The 19042-nt window shown below is 36.4% G+C and overlaps 2 protein-coding genes and 1 non-coding gene across 3 annotated transcripts; all 3 read left to right on the top strand.

Moving 5' to 3' along the window:
• The first annotated feature begins 102 nt into the window (after positions 1-102).
• Positions 103-208, top strand: LOC144570804 (small nucleolar RNA R71). Its single transcript, XR_013517028.1, has one exon. It is a non-coding gene; the product is annotated as a small nucleolar RNA R71 (small nucleolar RNA).
• An 8355-nt stretch (positions 209-8563) lies between these two features.
• Positions 8564-16540, top strand: LOC144569742 (Small GTP-binding protein). Its single transcript, XM_078320212.1, has 22 exons — positions 8564-8890; positions 9809-9985; positions 10483-10569; positions 10662-10718; positions 10837-10902; positions 11039-11101; positions 11188-11232; positions 11329-11429; positions 11585-11681; positions 12102-12173; positions 12255-12409; positions 12918-12975; positions 13252-13332; positions 13462-13548; positions 13632-13703; positions 14109-14243; positions 14319-14392; positions 14480-14567; positions 15032-15109; positions 15724-15799; positions 16136-16176; positions 16280-16540. The coding sequence occupies exons 1-22, from the start codon at positions 8654-8656 to the stop codon at positions 16373-16375; spliced, it is 2043 nt and encodes a 680-aa protein (XP_078176338.1). The 5' UTR covers positions 8564-8653; the 3' UTR covers positions 16376-16540.
• Positions 16541-18137: 1597 nt separating this feature from the next.
• LOC144569741 (putative calcium-binding protein CML29) lies at positions 18138-19042 on the top strand. Its single transcript, XM_078320210.1, has one exon. The coding sequence runs from the start codon at positions 18339-18341 to the stop codon at positions 18828-18830; it is 492 nt and encodes a 163-aa protein (XP_078176336.1). The 5' UTR covers positions 18138-18338; the 3' UTR covers positions 18831-19042.

The raw sequence follows: 19042 nt of genomic DNA, 5'->3' as shown, positions 1-19042 counted from the left end.
ACATTTTGACTTATGAATGCTCCTCCAACGGACGAATCTAATATTTGCTTCAAATGAGGGAAGAGACCATTATAGAAGGATTGAAGAACTAGTCATTTGCCAAGTCCATGGTGGGGACACTCTCGTAAGAGGTTCTTGTGGCGCTCCCTTGCATCATTCAGAGATTCTCCATCTTGTTGTTGAAAACTGATGATTCTTGATCGATGTTAGCGGTCATCTTAGGTGGAATGTACTTGGCAAGGAAGGCGGTGGCGAGCTCATCCCTGGTTGCGATTGACTCGGGATCTAAGGAGTCTAGCCATGCTTTCAGCCTTGGTCCATGTGAAAAGGGGAATAGGCGGAGACGCATGTGATCTTGCTCACTCCTTCTTGTCGAATGGAATCACTGATGGTGAGGAAGTCAGAGATGTTGATGTGGGGGTTGTCTCCCGGCCGGCCTTCAAATTTGTCACGATTTTCCCTATCACTTAGCCTATATTATTGTCATTTATCGAGTTACAATTGCTTATTTTTTAGAGAATCAGATTCTTTTTTGTTATTTCACTTGATTTTAGAGAATTACAGATTTTTAATGATTTTGGAGCAAAGCATGCTTAAAATACGCAATTCTGACACCTCAGCCTCAGGCGCACGGATGCAGTCATCCGTATGCTATCCATAAGCGCTACCGCATAGATCTTAGCCAAACCGCATGCTATTCCGGAGACGCTATCCCAGACGGTTATGCCACCAGTACGGATCTCAGCCAAACTGCATGCTATTCCGGCTTCCGCACGCAGAAACTGCCAGAACAACAGTTACAGATCTAACTTCCCAATTAAGGCCTATTTAAACAAATGGACGCCTGAGAAAGAGGAGACACTCTCTCTCTCTCGAATCACATAACACAATACACATTTGAGAGCACTTAGAACTAGGGTTTCACTCTAGTAGAGGTTATGCAATACAAAAATCACTAAGGAATAACAAAGTCTCAACTAGAAGAGAAGGAAGAAACAAGGCGTGAAGACGGCATGCATGAGATAAGGGGCAGCATAGGTGTTCTCCCTCCATCTCTCTCTATTGCCCTCCCTCTTTATGTACTTTGTTTCTTTTGTTGTTGAACCCGCCATGAGCGGCTAAGCAACCCTATTATAGGGTGAAGACATGTAATCTTGAATTCTTATGAGTTTAATCTAATTATTCATTTATATTATCTTTGCACTATGATTTTTATTCTTACTGAGATTTCATGCCTTATGATCTTGTTTATTGTGTGCTTAAAGTGACCTCGTATGTGTGGAGTGCGCAATCCACTCATACCTAATTGGGGTTAACCAATATCCTAAGAACATAAGTTATCCTAGGTACAAGTAGAATAGACTGACCCGTTGACCGCTTGTATCCAAACCACAGTCAAGGAACCTATTGGGAAGTGGTTTAGCAGACGAATGTCGCATTCCATCACCGATAGTGGGGTAATCTTGATTATTGTTATTATTAAAGGTTAGAGGAATGATCGACCAAGTGAACTTGACCCTTTTGTGATATTAGTAATTAGGACTTATCATTGATCTTAATGCTACCGAGCCTTACAAAGTACTCGACGGGTACTTGCTCAGTTAGGGTGCTGTAAGTTCGACCCAGAGATCAGCACTAGAATAGGATTAGCAACTCTTAGATCGTATAGATACCGGTATAGGGTGTGTGCGGTCCTGATCAAACCGTGTGTGATTCCGACTAGAGTTGAAACCAGACTTTGTACGGTTTATCCAAATGTGTGCAGATGGTGACAGAGCTGCATGCTATTGAGTAACTTTGCAACTGACAGGTATGCAGATTGTGACAGAACTGTGCGCTATTGTTATGACAACAAAAACCTAAATTAAACAAGTTTGAATGATAGAATGTATGATTCTCTAGAAGCCCATCTTCTAAACACTTAAACTAAAACCACTTCTTTGCTGTAATCCAATATTACAACTGAGAAACCAATAATCAAACCAACTAAACACAATCAATCAACCTAAAGGAACCAATAACCTAGACTTTAGTTTGCACCTTAGATCACTTAATACACCATCCCTGCGAATCGACACCTCAATCTATACTACACGGTAGATTCATGCGCTTGTGAATCGACAATAAATAGAAATTAGGGTTATAAATATTATTAGCATTGATTTCCACCCTATCACGTCCATATGCTTATGTAGGCCTTGATTGGAAAGTTAGATTTGTAACCGCTGTTCTGGTAGTTTCTACGTGCGGATGCCTAAATAGCATGCGGTTCGGCTGAGATCTGCACGGGTGGCCCGTTTGTGATAACACTTCTGAATAGCATGCGGATGAAGGCATCCGTGCGGCTGAGGCTGAGTGTCAGAATTGTGTGTTTTATGGCTGTTTTTGCTCCAATATCATTGAAAATATGCAATTCTCTAAAATCAAGTGAAATAACATAAAGTAATCTGATTATCTAAAAAATAAGTAATTGTAACTCGATAAATGACAATAATCTAGGCTAAGTGACAGGGAAAATAACGACTTATTTGACCCCTATCATATTAGGGTTGTAAATGCCCAATTATCTTACTATATAGAGACACTACTAGAGTGCTCAAATCACATTCAATTGAAGTGTTGTATTAGTGTTTTAATTGCCCTATTATCTTGCCATCTGGAGACACTATTACAGTATACTAAACACCTTAAATTGGAGTGTTGTATTAGGGTTGGAAATGCCCTATTATCTTGCCATATAGAGACACTACTAGAGTGCTCCAAATACCTTCAATTGGAGTGTTGTATTACGGTTGTAAATGCTCTATTATCTTGCCATATTTAGACACTACTGGAGTGCTCCAAACACCTTCATTGGAGTGTTGTAATAGGGTTGTAAATGTCATATTATCTTCGCATCTGGAGACACTATTAGAGTGCTCCAAACACCTTCAATTGGAGCGTTGTATTAGGGTTGTAAATGCCATGTTATCTTGCTATATAGAGACACTACTGGAGTGCTCCAAACACCTTCAGTTGGAGTGTTGTATTAGAGTTGTGAATGTCATATTATCTTGCTATCTGGAGATACTAGAGTGCTCCAAACACCTTCAGTTGGAGTGTTGTATTAGGGTTGTGAATGCCCTATTATCTTGCCATATAAAGACGCTACTAGAGTGCTACAAACACCTTCAATTGGAGTGTTGTATTAGGGTTGTAAATGCTTATTATCTTGCCATATAGAGAGACTACTAGAGTGCTCCAAACACCTTGAATTGGAGTGTTGTATTAGGGTTGTAATTGCACTATGATCTTGCCATATGGAGACACTACTAGAGTGCACCAAACACCTTTAATTGGAGTGTTGTATTAGGTTGTAAATGCCCTATTAAGTGTTTAGAAGATGGGCTTCTAGGGATTCATATATTATATCATTCAAACTCGTTTAGTCTTGGTTCTAGATAACATAACAGTTGCGTACGGCCTGTCACCAACCGCATGCTACTGTTAATACCTGTCGATGTAAAGTCACTCAGTAGCATGCGGTTCTGTCACCATTCGCACACAACTGGGCAAACCATACAAGGGCTGGATTCTACTCCAGTCGAAAACGCATACGGTTTGGCCTTAACTGTACAAGCCCTGCACTGGTATCAATTGCAATATGAGAGTTTCTAATCCTGATCTGGTGTTGATTACTTTGTCAGTAATGAAATACCCTAATTGACTAAGTCCTAGTTGGGTACTTAATACAATTGCATGAAGATTAATGATAAGTCATAATTACTAATATTACGAAAGGGGTCAAGTTTACTTGGTCGGTCCGTCCTCTAGCCTTTCACAATAGCAATAACTAAGATTACTCCACTACTGGTTATAGAATGTGACATTTGTCTATCAAACTATACCCTAATAGGTCTCTAACTGAAGTTCAGATACAAGTGGTCACTTGATCGGTCTATTCCACTTGTATCTAAGATACTCATACTCTTTGGTTATTAGTTAATCCCACAATGGTATACAAGGAGTGCTCATCTCAATGCATACGAGGTCATTTCACGCACACAATAAGTAAGAACATAAGGGATAAATCTTAGTAAGAATTCAGATCATAGTGCAATGACAAATATAAATGAACAACTAGATAAAAATCATAAGAATTCAAGATTACATGTCTTCACCCTAGAAAAATGGTTGCTTAGCCGCTCATGACGGGTTCAACAACAAAAGAGACAAAAGACATTAAGAAATAGAGCAATAGAGAGAGAGAGAGAGATGGAAGGTGGACACCTATGCTGCCTATTCTCTCATGCACGCCGTCTTCTAGTCTTGTCTCTACTCCTTTCTTCTAATGGAGACCTTGTTATTCTATTGATTTCTCCTTTGCATAACCTCCATAAAAGAAAGCCCTAATACTTAGTGCTCTCTGGTGTGATGTGTCTTTCTGGTTTCAGAGATTCGAGAGATCTGTTTTCCTGGGAGTCTAGATGCTTATATAGGCCTTGGTTGGCAAGTTAGATCTATAATCGTTGTTCTGATAGTTTTTGCGTGCGGATGGCCGAGTTGCATGCGGTTTGGGTTAAATCACACAGAGGGCATAACTTCCTGCAGCAGCTATTCTGGATCACATGCGGATGAGGGCATCCATACGGCTGAGACTGAGTATCAGAATTGCTTCATTTATGCATGTTTTAGCTTGAATGTCATTGGAAATCTGCAATTCTCTCAGTTCAAGTAAAATAACAAAAAAAAAATTGATTCTTTAGAAAATAAACAATTGTAGCTCAATAAATGACAATATTTAAGACTGATAGGGAAAATAACGACTTATTTCACCTCTATCAGTTGCGTGAACAATTAATTAAATATTGAACCTTTAAAAAGAAGATGCATGAGCTACTCCATCCGGTTTATACTTTTCATTAGTCCCACCTCATCAAAACAAAAAAAAGAAGGTGGATTGGAGTCTCTATAATAAGTTGGGAACAACAAGGAAGTCATTCAACTAGGCACAAGTGCGGATGAGACATATGATTTGGATTTCGTTTAAGAACGGATTTGATTCAAATTTTTTTTAATAAATTTATCAGGATCTGATATAATTTGGATTTATTTTTAAATTAAAAAAAGTTTAGTTGGAATGCATTATGCGCATAGTCATTTTTTATACAGTTGCTGACCACATCCGCATATGCGGTCGCATAAACCGCATTTTATTACACTGGTTGCAACTGCTCTATTCTCTTACTATCTGTAGACACTACTAGAGTGCTGCAAAGACCTTCAATTGGAGTATTGTATTAGGGTTGCAACCACCCTCTTATCTTGCAATCTGGAGACAGTATTAGTGTTCTGTAAATATCTTCAATTGATGTATTGTATTAGGGTTGCAACCACCTCTTCTCTTACCATCTAGAGACACTACTGGAGTGTTACAAACACATTCAATTGGAGTGTTTAATTAGAGTTGCAACCACCCTCTTCTCTTTCCATCTGGAGACACTATTAGTGTGCTGCAAAGACCTTCAATTGGAGTGTTATACATGAGTTACAACCACCTCTTCTCTTGCCATCTGGAGACATTACTAGTGTGACCATCAATTGGAGTGTTGTATTAGGGTTGCAACCACTCTTTTCTCTTGCTATTTGGAGACACTACTAGTGTGCTGCAAAGACATTCAATTCGATATTTGGGTTGCAACTCCCCTATTCTCTTACCATTTGCAGACACTATTGGAGTGCTGGAAAAATCTTTAATTTGAGTATCGTATTAGAGTTGCAACCACCATCTTTTATTGCCATTTGGAGACACTACTAGAGTGCTGCAAAGACCTTCAATTGGAGTGTTTTATTTGGGTTGCAACTGCCCTATTATGTTACAATTTGCAGACACTACTAGAATATTGCAAAAAGCTTTAATTGGAGTGTCGTATTAGAGTTGCAATTACCCTCTTGCATTGTCATTTGGAAACACTACTAGCGTGCTGTAAAGACCTTCAATTGGAGTGTTTGTATTATAGTTGCAACTACCCACTTCCCTTGCCATTTGGAGACACTACTAGAGTTCTACAAAGACCTTCAATTGCAGTGTTGTTTTAGGGTTACGATCACCCATTTCTCTTGCCATCTGGAGAAACTACTAGTATGCTGCAAAGGTCTTCAATTGTTGTGTTGTATTTGGGTTGCAACCACCATGTTCTCTTGCCATATAGAGACACTACTAGAGTGCTGCAAATACCTTCAATTGGAGTGTTGTATTAGGGTTGCAACCATCATCTTATCTTGCAATCTAGAGACACTACTAGTGTTCTGCAAATGCCTTTAATTGGAGTGTTGTATTAGGGTTGCGACCACCATCTTTTCTTGTCATCTGGAGACACTACTAGAGTGCAGCAAACACCTTCAATTGTAGTGTTGAATTAGGATTGCAACCGCCATCTTCTCTTGCCATCTAGAGACACTAATAGTGTGTTGCAAATACCTTCAATTGGTGTATTGGACTGAGGCTACAAAGACCTTCAATTGAAATGTTGTATTAGAGTTGCAACAACTTTCTTCCCCTGCCATTTGGAGACACTATTAGAGTATTATAAAAATCTTTAATTGGAGTGTTGTATTAGGGTTGCCACTACCATCTTCTCGTTCTATTTGGAGACACTACTAGAGTGCTGCAAAGACCTTCAATTGGAGTATTGTATTAGAGTTGCAACTACCATCTTCACTTTCCATTTGGAGACACTACTAGAGTGGGTTAAAGATCTTTAATTGGAGTGTGATATTAGGTTTGCAACTACATTCTTTCCTTCCCATTTGGAGACACTAATAGTGTGATGAAAAAAACTTCAATTGTAGTGTTGTATTAGGGTTGCGACCAGTTATTTCTCGTCAATTGGAGACACTACTAGTGTGCTACAAAGGCCTAGGGTTACAACCATGCACCCTCTTCTCTTGCCATCTAGAGGCACTACTAGTGTGCTGTAGGGCTGGGTAAAAAAGCTCAAACTCATAACTCGCTCATTTACAGCTCGTTTAACTCGGCTCATTTACAACTCGAGTTGGCCAACTCGTTTAATAAATGAGCTGAGTTCGAGTTGGCCCCAACTCGCTCATTTATAACTCGAGTTACATAAAGTTACATAGTATTGGTCACAATAAATCCCAAAATAATCAAATCCGAATCTCTAGATTGTTATTTGTGCTTTGAGATTTGTGTAAAATATGTTTGAACTTGTGTTGTAATGCTATCACTGGTTAAACGAGTTGTGAGCCAGCTCGAGTTGATAACGAGCTAAGTTTGAACTTGTGTTGTAATACTATTACTGGTTAAACGAGTTGTGAGCCAACTCGAGTTGATAACGAGCTGAGTTCGAGTTGGCTCTACAACTCGTTATTATCATCTCAACTCGAGTTGGCTAGCTCGTTTATTAAACGAATCGAGTTCGAGTTGGAGGTAACTCGCTCAAACTCGGCTCATTTACAGCCCTAGTGTGCTTCAAAGACCTTCAATTAGAGTATTGTATTAGTGTTGTACCGAACAACCGATCCTTCCTGATTCACAAATTAGGTTTATATGTTCACTTTAACATTCAAATTTTTTGAAAATCATGGTAAATCAACTTTTTTTATTATTTTAAAATGCCAACTTTAAAAAATCGAAATTCGAAATGCTGGGAGCACTAATTTTTTCAGATGAACGGACGTGATTTCCATTCGGACTTGAGATTTGACGTTTCACAACTAGTAGATACGCCATGATTTAGTATTAACGATGAGTGTGTCGTAGCAATGCTTCTATTTCTCCTTTTTTTCTTATATATAAATTTGTTTTAGGGGATCTTATATATAGATTGAGGAAGTCTGAGGCAGTGAATTCCACTTTTAGGCAAATTGGGAGCAAAGATTGAGAAACTATCGATACTCGCTATTTCTCCTTTCTTAATTTTAAAACAAAAATATAAACTTTTATATAAAAAGAAAAGAGTGAGTCTATGATACTATGCATATTAGGATTTGGCACCGTGCTACGGCTCTATATTTGAGTTTTCAAATCCTAACGGTCGATCCGAACCGTTCATCTTGTTCTCCATATTAATATGTGTTTGGAGACCAAATTTTACTATTTTTTTAGATTTATTGAAAATCACTGTTTTTGAATGGTCCAGAATTTTCAGATCAAGTGATTTTCTAAATATCTAAAAAAATAGTAAAAAATAGTAAAAAAATTTCAAAAAATGTAAAATTTGGTCTCCAAACACATATTAATATGGAGAACAAGATGAACGGTTCGGATCGACCGTTAGAATTTAAAAACTCGAATATAGAGCTGTAGCACGGTAACAACCCGTAATATGCATAGTACCATAGACTCACTCAACAGAAAAACTAGAAGGAAATTTGTATGTGTGTTGACTAAAAGATAATACGTCTTTTCCCATACAATCCCCGGCCCAAATCCCAATTAGCCTCCTTCAGGTCCATTTCGTATTCATGGATCCCAAAAGAAACAGACGCCACATTTTTTTTCTCTCCGTTTCTTTTGTGGTCATATATTCTTCTCGTGGCCCAAAAATTGCGCGCGTATGCTAGCCAGAAACTTAGTAATTCTCTCGTTCAACTTGACCTTACATAACAGGATAGCATAAGAGAGAGTGCTATGATACTCTGAGAAACAACAATGGCGACAACCTCCGCCTCATGTTCGTTCTCACCTCTCCTCTACCCTAGCTCGCACTCTCTATCTATACGGGCGAAAGCGCGCTTTAGCACCATCCTATTGGGTCAATTACCTCTCATCCCAAACCAGTCACTCTCTCCTATTTGGAGATGTCCAAGTGGCAAAATCTCCTCCGTTCGGGCTGTCACAGATGCTGGTCCGGCCACCGTTGATCCCGGACAAGAGCGTCTCTCCAAGGTATTGCAATAATACTGTATTTTTTTTGTATTATGTCTCCTTTGTTGAATGTCTGAATTTGTTATTTTTTTATTAACTATTGTAAATAATGATTTGGCAGTTCTGCTGGAATATGTACCTTAAGTACTGTGTGTATACAAGACGAGATTCCTTATTTTATATTTTTTCTTCAGTTCAAGCTGGGTATGAAAAATGCAATTATTCCTGGAGGATTTGTGTCATGACATTACCATTTTGTATTTAATTTTTAAGCTGGAAATAAAAATTTACTCTCCCTAGAGTAATTGTTTTAATTAGCAGGTCATGTTCTAATAATCCAACAGTAGTTTGATAGGAACTAACCCCACTTCTGTGCTCTGTCCAATTCTGCATAATGGATAGGATTTTACCAGGATAAGGGCTATACTGACAACCAAACTTAATCGGCAACTGGGACAACTGTTGTCGAAATCTGTTGAAATTGAAAACTAAAATTATTATGTGTTCTTTATCATTTTGTTAGATAGACCATGTATAGAAGCTCACCCCATATGAGAATTGCTTCATCATCAATCAAGTGCTGATAAAATTGAATCGTTAATTTTTCAAATGGTTTGATGCACGACCATTCTGCTTTCAAATTGGATCGAACTTTAAACACAGGTTATCTAAATTAGAGAACATATCTACTACTACGGATTTTAATTTTTTAATCTTGATAAGCATTGTGCCAGTTGTTTTGGTTGTCAAATGAGTTTGCTATCAACAAAACCTATTTCATTTTACTACTGCTTTTACCTTTTTTGTGACATGACAACATTTTGTTTATGTCTGTTCTGACATTTGGCAAGCTTGTTACTGTTTGAGTATAACAAGAAAGATCACCACAGTTACCTTTTCTCCTTATGCTTTTTTTTTTTTTTTTGTTAAATATTTCAGGTTCCTATATCGAATATAAGAAACTTCTCTATTATTGCGCATATTGACCATGGAAAGTCAACCTTAGCCGATAAGCTACTGCAGTTAACTGGCACCGTACCAAAGAGAGAGATGAAGGAGCAATTTCTAGACAATATGGATTTAGAAAGGGAAAGAGGCATCACTATTAAGTTGCAAGTAAGCTAGATTTGAATTTATCAGCTAGTTTTTTTTTGCCTTTTGTTCTCTTTTCCTTTGATTTGGGGGTACTTCAATGCATAATTCTGTGGAAATGTTCCCACTTTTATGGCTTTCCAGGGCATGCAGTGAGTTCTACTTGGCGTTCTTGTATACATCTTTTACCTGAATGGGCTTGTTTTTATATTACATGAAGAATTATATCTTTGTAAATAATACTTGACAAGCACCGATTATCCTTGAGATATTTGCAACCAGCACTCAACTGCCAGCTTATGCAGTAGTATAGTATATTCAGTTAAATCCTGATGATGTACATGACTATACTAATTTTGTTTGTCTTAATCTTGGGGTTATTGCTTGAATCTAGTTTGCAAATTGCAAGGAACCAAAAATTGGTTGGTGTTGATTGCAAATGCAGCAAAATATTTGATCTAAGAGACCATATTAGTTGATAGTAATTGTTGCTCTTTTTCACTTTTTTTTTTCTTAATTAGGCAGCTCGAATGCGACATCTAGTGAACAATGAGCCATATTGCTTGAATCTAATTGATACGCCTGGACATGTAGACTTCTCATATGAGGTGTCTTTAATCTTTACTACGTCAATACATGGTCCATTACTAAAAGTTCACATATATTTATAAAAGCAGCAGCATTAATTATTTTCTTGCAGGTGTCTCGTTCACTGGCGGCTTGTGAAGGTGCTCTTCTTGTAGTTGATGCATCCCAGGTGCAATTTTTTCTTTCTCAATAGTAAGTTTTCATGACATCTTTTTTTTCCTCTGTGAAATGAAGTTCCTGTGATATTGTGCAGTCTCAGTATCTGTGATCATTTGCAAAATTTTCAGGGTGTTGAAGCTCAAACATTAGCCAATGTATACTTGGCCTTGGAAAATGATCTGGAAATTATTCCTGTAAGGAGTCATCTAATAAATTCTTATATCTTTTTTCCCCACTGATTGCATCATATATTGAAGGAAAGAGAAAGAACCCAAGTATATAATGCAAAAGATCTTGTATACCAAATAACTCTCTCCTAATGGTTCGCAGGTTTTGAATAAAATTGACTTGCCAGGTGCTGATCCCGACCGTGTTTCTCGTGAGATTGAGGAGGTTTCCAATTTTATTTGAAATAGTCGAGTTTTTATTTTATTTGTCATTTATTTTGTACAAATGACCAACCTGCAAACATTATTCAGGTTATAGGCTTGGACTGCAGTAATGCAATACACTGCTCAGCAAAGGTCAGTTTTGTCTTTGTGTATGTAATTATCCTCTGTTGTCCATAAATAAGTAATAATGTTATTTTGCTTTTTTCTACTTAATGTATGCCTATATAGGAGGGAATAGGAATATCTGAAATTTTGGATGCTATAGTCGCAAACGTTCCACCACCAAAAGACACTGCTTCCCTTCCCTTAAGGGCTCTTATTTTTGATAGGTACTCTATCAAGTTCTCTGAAGATTATCTAAAATATGCTTTATCATGGTTTGTTGTCTTCGTTTGTGTGTATTAATAAAACCACATAAAATGCAACTTTTATTTTTGTTGGAGTATTGCATAAGCAGGCTTCTGAAATGTATAATTTGTTGCAGTTATTATGATCCATATAGAGGCGTTATTGTTTATTTTCGGGTGGTGGATGGGACTATAAGAAAAGGTGATAAGGTACATTTCATGGCCAGTGAAAAGGTAGTACTTTCCTTTGTTTCTTACATTTTCTTATTCAAAAGACTTTAAAAAATTACCTGTGGAGTGCTAAAAAAATTTTGGATGACCCCAAAACATACTATTATTTTCTCAAATGTTTTGGCAAATATGGAACTACTTTTTGTGCCTCTGACGCTTCATTTGACTCAGTATACAAGTTTTGTGAAATATACATTTTTAGCCAATATACTGACACGGCTTGGCCTTTATTTGTATGTGTATAGCTTTCTGATCATCATGCCAATATTTTTATACGGTCATTAGCAGGTCTTTTATTGTGGTATTTTGGTTTGGACACTTTTCTTTTTTCATGTACCAATACTGTCAATATATACAATATTCTCTTCATACATTTATAATTACATTAGAATTGATAACTGAGGTATTCTGCAAAATAAACAGGACTACTTTGCAGATGAAATAGGAGTACTGTCTCCCAACCAAATTGAAGTAAAGGAGCTTTATGCTGGTGAGGTAATGTTGAATCTAATTGTTCTCAACATTCAAGATTAATTTGCATCTTGACATTACCTTTTAACAAAAATTTGTCATTAGGTGGGCTATCTCTCTGCTTCTATTCGGTCTGTTGCTGATGCAAGGGTTGGTGACACAATCACCTTGTTTAATAGAAAGGCAGAGAGCTCCTTACCAGGATATGCAGAATCTACCCCTGTGGTCTTTTGTGGTTTATTCCCTATTGATGCTGATCAGTGAGTATTTCTTTCTTTCTTTTTTTTGGACTGCATAATGCCTGATGCAAATCTGGGTATATATATCTAGTTCAGGTATTAATGAACTAGCAGAGATGTTTCAGTATTGGTAGGTCATAGTATCAGTGTTGTACCGTGTTTGATTTGGGATTTATGTACCTGAGTGCTTTACCTTGCTGTTTCTTCTTTTTCTCCCCTTCACCTTTGGTCTTGCACTGGATTAAAATGTGTAGTGAGTAGTGTGATTCAATCAGACCCCAAATTAACAAATGGTGAGAACCAGCTGTAAACATCAAAGTTGGGATAGAACCAGTTGAGATCTATTTGACCATCGTTCAGAAGTACTGTGATGATGGTCAATGTTTGTTATAACATTTGCTTTACATGATATTTCTCATGATTTTAATGTCTGGCCATTGTGAAACCACTAGGGGCCTAGTTTCATTTCTTATTGCATTAGCTATTCTTTGATTTTTTTATTCACCATTTTTTATTTACTGCTCAATAGGTTTCTTGATTTGCGTGATTCATTGGAAAAGCTTCAACTAAATGATGCAGCTTTGAAGGTTGTAAAACATATTGATTATGGGTCTATTGTTTGGTTAAGGAAGAAAAAGCCAAATGAATATTCAGAACAAAAGTGGGATCGATTTTGTAGCATTGAAAATATCATGTATATAAAAGGTCTTGAAGGTCTTAAAAGTAAAGGAGCAAATAAAGAGTTCTTTGAATCAAAATGTCATGTCATACTTATACACTGTATACCTTTTTCTGAAGGTAAACTATCATTTGCTAATGTAATTAGGCAGCTTATATTCAATTTGGTGTTTGTGGTATTGTAGTTTGAGCCGGAGAACTCGACAGCTATGGGTTTTGGCTTTCGGTGTGGTTTCCTTGGGTTACTTCATATGGAGATTGTTCAGGTCCAATATTCTGTTACAAGTATAAAGATAACAACTGAAATAAATTGAAGGATTGAGTGCTACTTCTTTTTCCAACCCTTAACAAACCATTTATTTAAGCACCTTTGATTTTCTTTTTTTACCCTTCAGGAAAGACTTGAGAGAGAGTACAACTTGAATCTGATAACTACGGCACCAAGTGTGGTTTACAAAGTCAATTGCTCGAATGAAGAAACAGTAATTTGTTCAGATCATAATTATATTATCATTCCTAGACAACTTCTTTGTTTTTATTTAAATTGTTGCATTCAACTTTTCAGATTGAGATCTCAAACCCTTCTTTATTGCCAGAGCCAGGAAAATTAAAATCAATTGAAGAACCATACGTCAAGGTTAGTACTTTTTTTATCTAATTATATACTGTTTAGCATTCATTTTCTGGTCAAATTTTTATTCTGTATACTACAAAAGCATGCGTCTGAGATTGATGATGTGGTTTATATGGCATTGTGTATAAGATGATTTATATGTGTGCCTTTGATACATTAAAAAATTATCATGCATAACCTATGGCTGGTTGGATATTCAAGTGCCCCTCTTAGACATGGACATGAGTGATTCACATTGACCCTCTTCTATTTTCCTTCTTTAACATACAATTGCAACTTCTCTCTTCCTTATTTATGTGGATATATTCTCATATAAACCATGAGGAAGGAGCATTGTTCTTGAACCTTTGTAGTAACTGAGGAAAGGAGGTAGTACACAGGATTTATGAGGTTTCCGTACTAATGTAGGTTGAAATGCTGACGCCAAAAGATTACATAGGAGCTCTAATGGAACTGGGGCAAGATAGAAGAGGCATTTTCAAAGAAATGAATTATATTACCGAATATAGAGCCTCCATTGTATATGAATTACCCCTGGCAGAGGTATTTATTAGGAACTCTTTGGCTTTAATAAGAGAAAGGTCCAGTACACCTAGACTGAATATCTTATTGTCACAGATGGTTGGGGACTTCTTTGATCAGCTCAAGTCTAGAAGCAAGGGCTATGCTAGCATGGAATACTCACTCATTGGGTATCTGCTTATTGTTTTGAATTTGTTTTATTTTAAATTCCTTTAATTTTCTTTGTAATTTTTTTGTTATGATTATTGTTTTACCAGGTATAGGGAAAGTAATCTAGTGAAGCTCGATGTTCAAATAAACGGTGAACCTGTAGAACCACTAGCTACAATCGTACACAAGGATAAGGTGACGAAGATGAAATATTCATTCTATCACTAAACTGTTTGTGGTTTAGATTCAAAGTTTTCATAGTAAAGGGAAAAAAGAGAATCTCTTCACCAAAGATGTAACAAAAATCTCAACGTGTACAATGGTAAAAAAGAATCTCAAAGAAATGATAATTAAACACAAAATTGGGTCATTACTTATGCAATAAATTACATGTTGGTGTTGCACTGATTCCATCATCTTAGTACTGCAATCCTTGATAGGAACTAGAAGGGGGTGTTTGTGAATGTTCACCTTAAAACATGAATACTGTTATGATGTGAGGTCCAAATCTCCTGCTATTCACACATGGAAAAACAGGACTCTGCTATCCAAACCATAGGAATTAAGTCGAACTCCCTGCTGTTCCTGAGATGAAAAAAAAAAAAAAAAAACTGAAACAAATCCAATGAAGTGACTGTTACTTTTGTACATTTTTCCAGGCATATTCTGTTGGAAGGGCTCTAACACAGAAGCTAAAAGAACTTATTCCCCGACAATTGTTTAAAGTGCCTATACAGGTGATGTTCTTTTATAACTTTTCATGATTATAGATTATTTTCACCAATTTATTATGCTCTTTATTATTTGGAAATATTAGTGTGAAGTTACCAAAATATTATTATAGATCAGAATGTGTTAAACTGCTTGATCCTACCAAAAATAAGAATAGTAGCCTTACATTTGTCCTTCCAAAATAAATGTTTTTTTTATTTTATTTTGTTCTTTCTAGTTGGAGCTGTTGGAATGATAGTTTATCCATGAGAAATCTGGAGTTGCGTGCTTTGCATAATCTCTTTTCCTTTTTTTGTCAAAATGAGAATAATAATCCTGCAAATGCTCAAAGAATCAGGCATGCCCTTGGAGAAGAAGAATATGGTAGACTGTAAAAATCACAGAAATATTGCTTATGGACCTAGATATTAATCATAAACACTGCTCTTTTGTGGCTTCAACAAATTCCAATAGCACCCTTGCTTATCTTTTCAGGAGTAAGAAAGGAGGGGTAATTTTGTCATCTTTTAATGAGTTCACACAGTAAGATGGTTTTTTTTTTGGGGGGGGCGGGTAGACAGGAAAACTTTATTGTGGCAAAAATGATGTCTAATAATTGTTGAACTGGTACCATTAATAGGCATGTATCGGTTCGAAGGTGATTGCTAGTGAATCTTTATCAGCCATAAGGAAAGATGTTCTTGCAAAATGTTATGGTAATTATGACTCTCTTACTTGCATCCCCATAAAACAGTGAAAAATATATATAGTTGCTCAAAAAGCAAAACATTATATATGTATAGTTACATTATTGTCATTGACATGGAAACAAATAGTCTACAAAATGAGGAACCACTAAACCAGCCCATTAAAATTGAGAAACACTATCCAAACAAAGATTTAGCCCATTAAAACTAAAGATCCAGTTCCAAATGCATGGTAGGTTGTATTTCTCTTCGACTGGTTGTATTAGCTTAGGCTTTAATATGTTCATGTATTACTACTCTAGCTCTGCATAGTTTTGAAAGTTCTCTAACTTATAATATTTTTAGGGGGTGATGTATCAAGAAAGAAGAAGTTGCTTAAGAAGCAGGTCATTTTTTGACCTTGTACTAATTATTACGTTATTACCATCTTAAGTTTTTTTTTAAAAAATAAATTGTTTCTAATAGTAGTAAATAACTAAATACCAATAGGCTGAAGGAAAGAAGAGAATGAAAGCTATTGGCAAGGTTGATGTACCACAAGAAGCATTTATGGCAGTACTCAAGCTAGAGAAAGAGGTTATATGAGTTTCTTATACAAAAGCTCGTTAGGGGAACAATTTAACTAAATCTCAAATTTTGTCTTAGGGCTATTTTTAGTATAATGACATTGTTCATGAAAGATATATAGGTTAGATACTCTTTGGTAGTTTCAAATTTATGTAAAGTTTTTTATTGGAAGAAGATAATTATGGCAACTCGCAATAGAAGTCCGACGGGTTTACTGTGGATTTAAAAATCCTTTTGGAGTTATATGGTGAGAAGCAGCTCTGGTGAAATTCTATGGATGAAGTTATAGTTTACCACTTGTAGGATCTAAACGTATTACCTTAAATAAATTACCAACGGATATCATGACCATTTGGGTTGACTTCTACCTTGCCATGTGACTACTGAACCATTTTTTTTGTTTTGTTTGAAAGAAACAAGAGGGCCACCAAGCCCTCAGTTTTTATTGATATTGAAAGTTTGTGGGTATTTACAAGTTTTACAAGAACAATAGAAAAAAGAGAGAGAGAGAGAGTTATCTGAAAACAGAAAAGAAATGTAAGTTATCTGAAAACAGAAAAGAAAGCTGACTACGGATTTTAGCTCATATATTACATGTTAAGCTCCTGTTTTTGTTTGTATAATCGTTGCCTTTCAATTATCTTCAAACCAACTGCAGTACTCGTTCCTGATCTCCTCTTGAAGCATATGCACAGTTGAGCTCGTTTTTTTTTTTTTTTTAATTCTTCTACACCACTCGCGCCATATTAATTACAAAGCACACCGTGATCTGTAGTTGCCTAATGTTCGTAAGTGGGGATCCTTTGAACAATTGAACTAGTAAACCTTAAATTGATTAGCTGTGTTTCAGTTAGGATCCCTCAAAAGAAGCTACTTCACCAAACCACAGTCATACCAAGTTACCAACTAGGTACTAGAGGTGAGGTAGTCCTTGTCATTTAGCATCTCCAATGGCTTGCAAATGCAATTGCAAAGTTCTTGTTGACAGTTTCATTTCTATTTTTGAAAATATTGAACCCTTTCAAAATTTTAAAGCTTTCATATTATGAACCCTTTCAAAAACACTTTCATATGAGAAAATTAGCGATTACTATTCGTTAAAAAGTAAAATTTTGCAATTACTACTCTTTTATGAATGCATTTATTTTGCAATTAGTACTCATATTATGAAAGCTTTCAAAAATATTGAACCCTTTCAAAAACACTTTCATCTAAGAAAATTGGCAGTTACTATTCTTTAAAAAATAAAATTTTGCAATTACTACTCTTTTATGAATGCATTTATTTTGCAATTAGTAGTTGCTTTCAATTTGACAACTGTCTTGCAATTGCTAATCAATTGCATTGATGAAGATGCTCTAATGCACAAATCATTTAATTTTGAAGCATAGTTGAGTGATGTTGATGTGAGGTATCTTGTTATCTTGCATTTTAGCTTCCCTTTTGAGTTGGAATTTCTCCTTTATCTATTTTGCAAGAAGAACTTTCTTTTTCTTGGATATGTTTCGAGGTTAATTAGGTTTTTTTTTTATCTCCACTTAATCATTACAATTAATGGAGTGAAAACAGGGTTAACTAATGGAGCACAAAAAAGATACAAGTTTTGATAATTGCTTGAAGGAGATTATCTGTCGATTTTATCCATTTATTTGTTTATGATCCCATTCCATACTAGTTAATTGAGACAGCTAAAAAATTGTTTCTTTGCTAGATCTAACTGTAGTAATTACTATGGGAAAATTAAAAAAATAAAACAATTACTGCTATAACGCAAGTCCATTCCTCTTTGAATCCGATATAAAAGGAGCACAAATAAGACACGAAACAGAATCAGATACTCAAATAATTTTTCTTTATGTCGACACAAAGTTACTCAAAAGATATATTCTCTTATCTCCCACTGCCTATTAAAGCGTTGCAAGCAGGCTTCATGCCACCAGAAGTCACAATAATTCACATATACCAGTTATAATCATCTCCAATGACCTCCTCCAATCTATCCCAAACCCAACCATTATCCATCAATCTCGAGGATCTGAGCTACATCAACAGCCTGGTGGAAGCCTTTCGGGCCTTTGATTCAGACAGCAATGGCCTGATCAACACTGCCGAACTCCAGGGCCTCCTCTCATCACTAGGACATGACAGGGGAGAGCAGGAGGCTAAAGACATAATAACACATGCCAGTGGGACCCAGAATGGACAACTCAGCATTGAGGATTTCCTCGATGTGATGAATGCCGGTGAACTGGGCCTTGATGGGCTAGGTAATTTGCTTGAGGCAGCAGTGCCTGTTCTGGGCCCAGCAGCAGATTCTGGTGGAATGGTGGATGGAGAGGAATTAGCTAAGGTACTGAGTTTGGTCGGCGGTGCGAGTTTGGAAGACTGCATGGAGATCATATCATGCCTTGATGGGGACGGTGATGGTGCTGTTAGCGTTGAAGAGATCAAACTGATGGCATCTTTACTTTAGGTGTAGAACAGATTTAAAATTGTGTCACGTTATGGATGCCATTTATCGATCTATGGATGTGAACTTTGTCGCATCAACACGGTGTGCTAGTTTGGTGCGGTTTAATGTTAGCGTATTATTATTTTCCATAGCTTTCTGAGAAATCCAAGGCGATGTATCAGAAATACTAAGAACTGTTCTAGATTAAAAAAATGAAATCTTGTTGTGAAGTA

Source organism: Carex rostrata, chromosome 18, assembly GCF_964058835.1.
Source record: "Carex rostrata chromosome 18, lpCarRost1.2, whole genome shotgun sequence".
NCBI lineage: Eukaryota > Viridiplantae > Streptophyta > Magnoliopsida > Poales > Cyperaceae > Carex > Carex rostrata.
Note: the sequence above shows the minus strand (reverse complement) of the source record. Positions and strands in the feature narration are given on the sequence as shown.

What these genes read in the sequence shown, in the direction of transcription:
- LOC144569742 (XM_078320212.1), top strand. Translation starts at nt 8,654, where the DNA reads ATGGCGACAACCTCCGCCTCATGTTCGTTCTCACCTCTCCTCTACCCT. An exon ending in TGTTTAAAGTGCCTATACAG is followed by an intron (nt 15,110 to 15,723) that starts GTGATGTTCTTT and finishes TACCATTAATAG; the next exon opens with GCATGTATCGGTTCGAAGGT. An exon ending in AGAAGTTGCTTAAGAAGCAG is followed by an intron (nt 16,177 to 16,279) that starts GTCATTTTTTGA and finishes AAATACCAATAG; the next exon opens with GCTGAAGGAAAGAAGAGAAT.
- LOC144569741 (XM_078320210.1), top strand. Translation starts at nt 18,339, where the DNA reads ATGACCTCCTCCAATCTATCCCAAACCCAACCATTATCCATCAATCTC.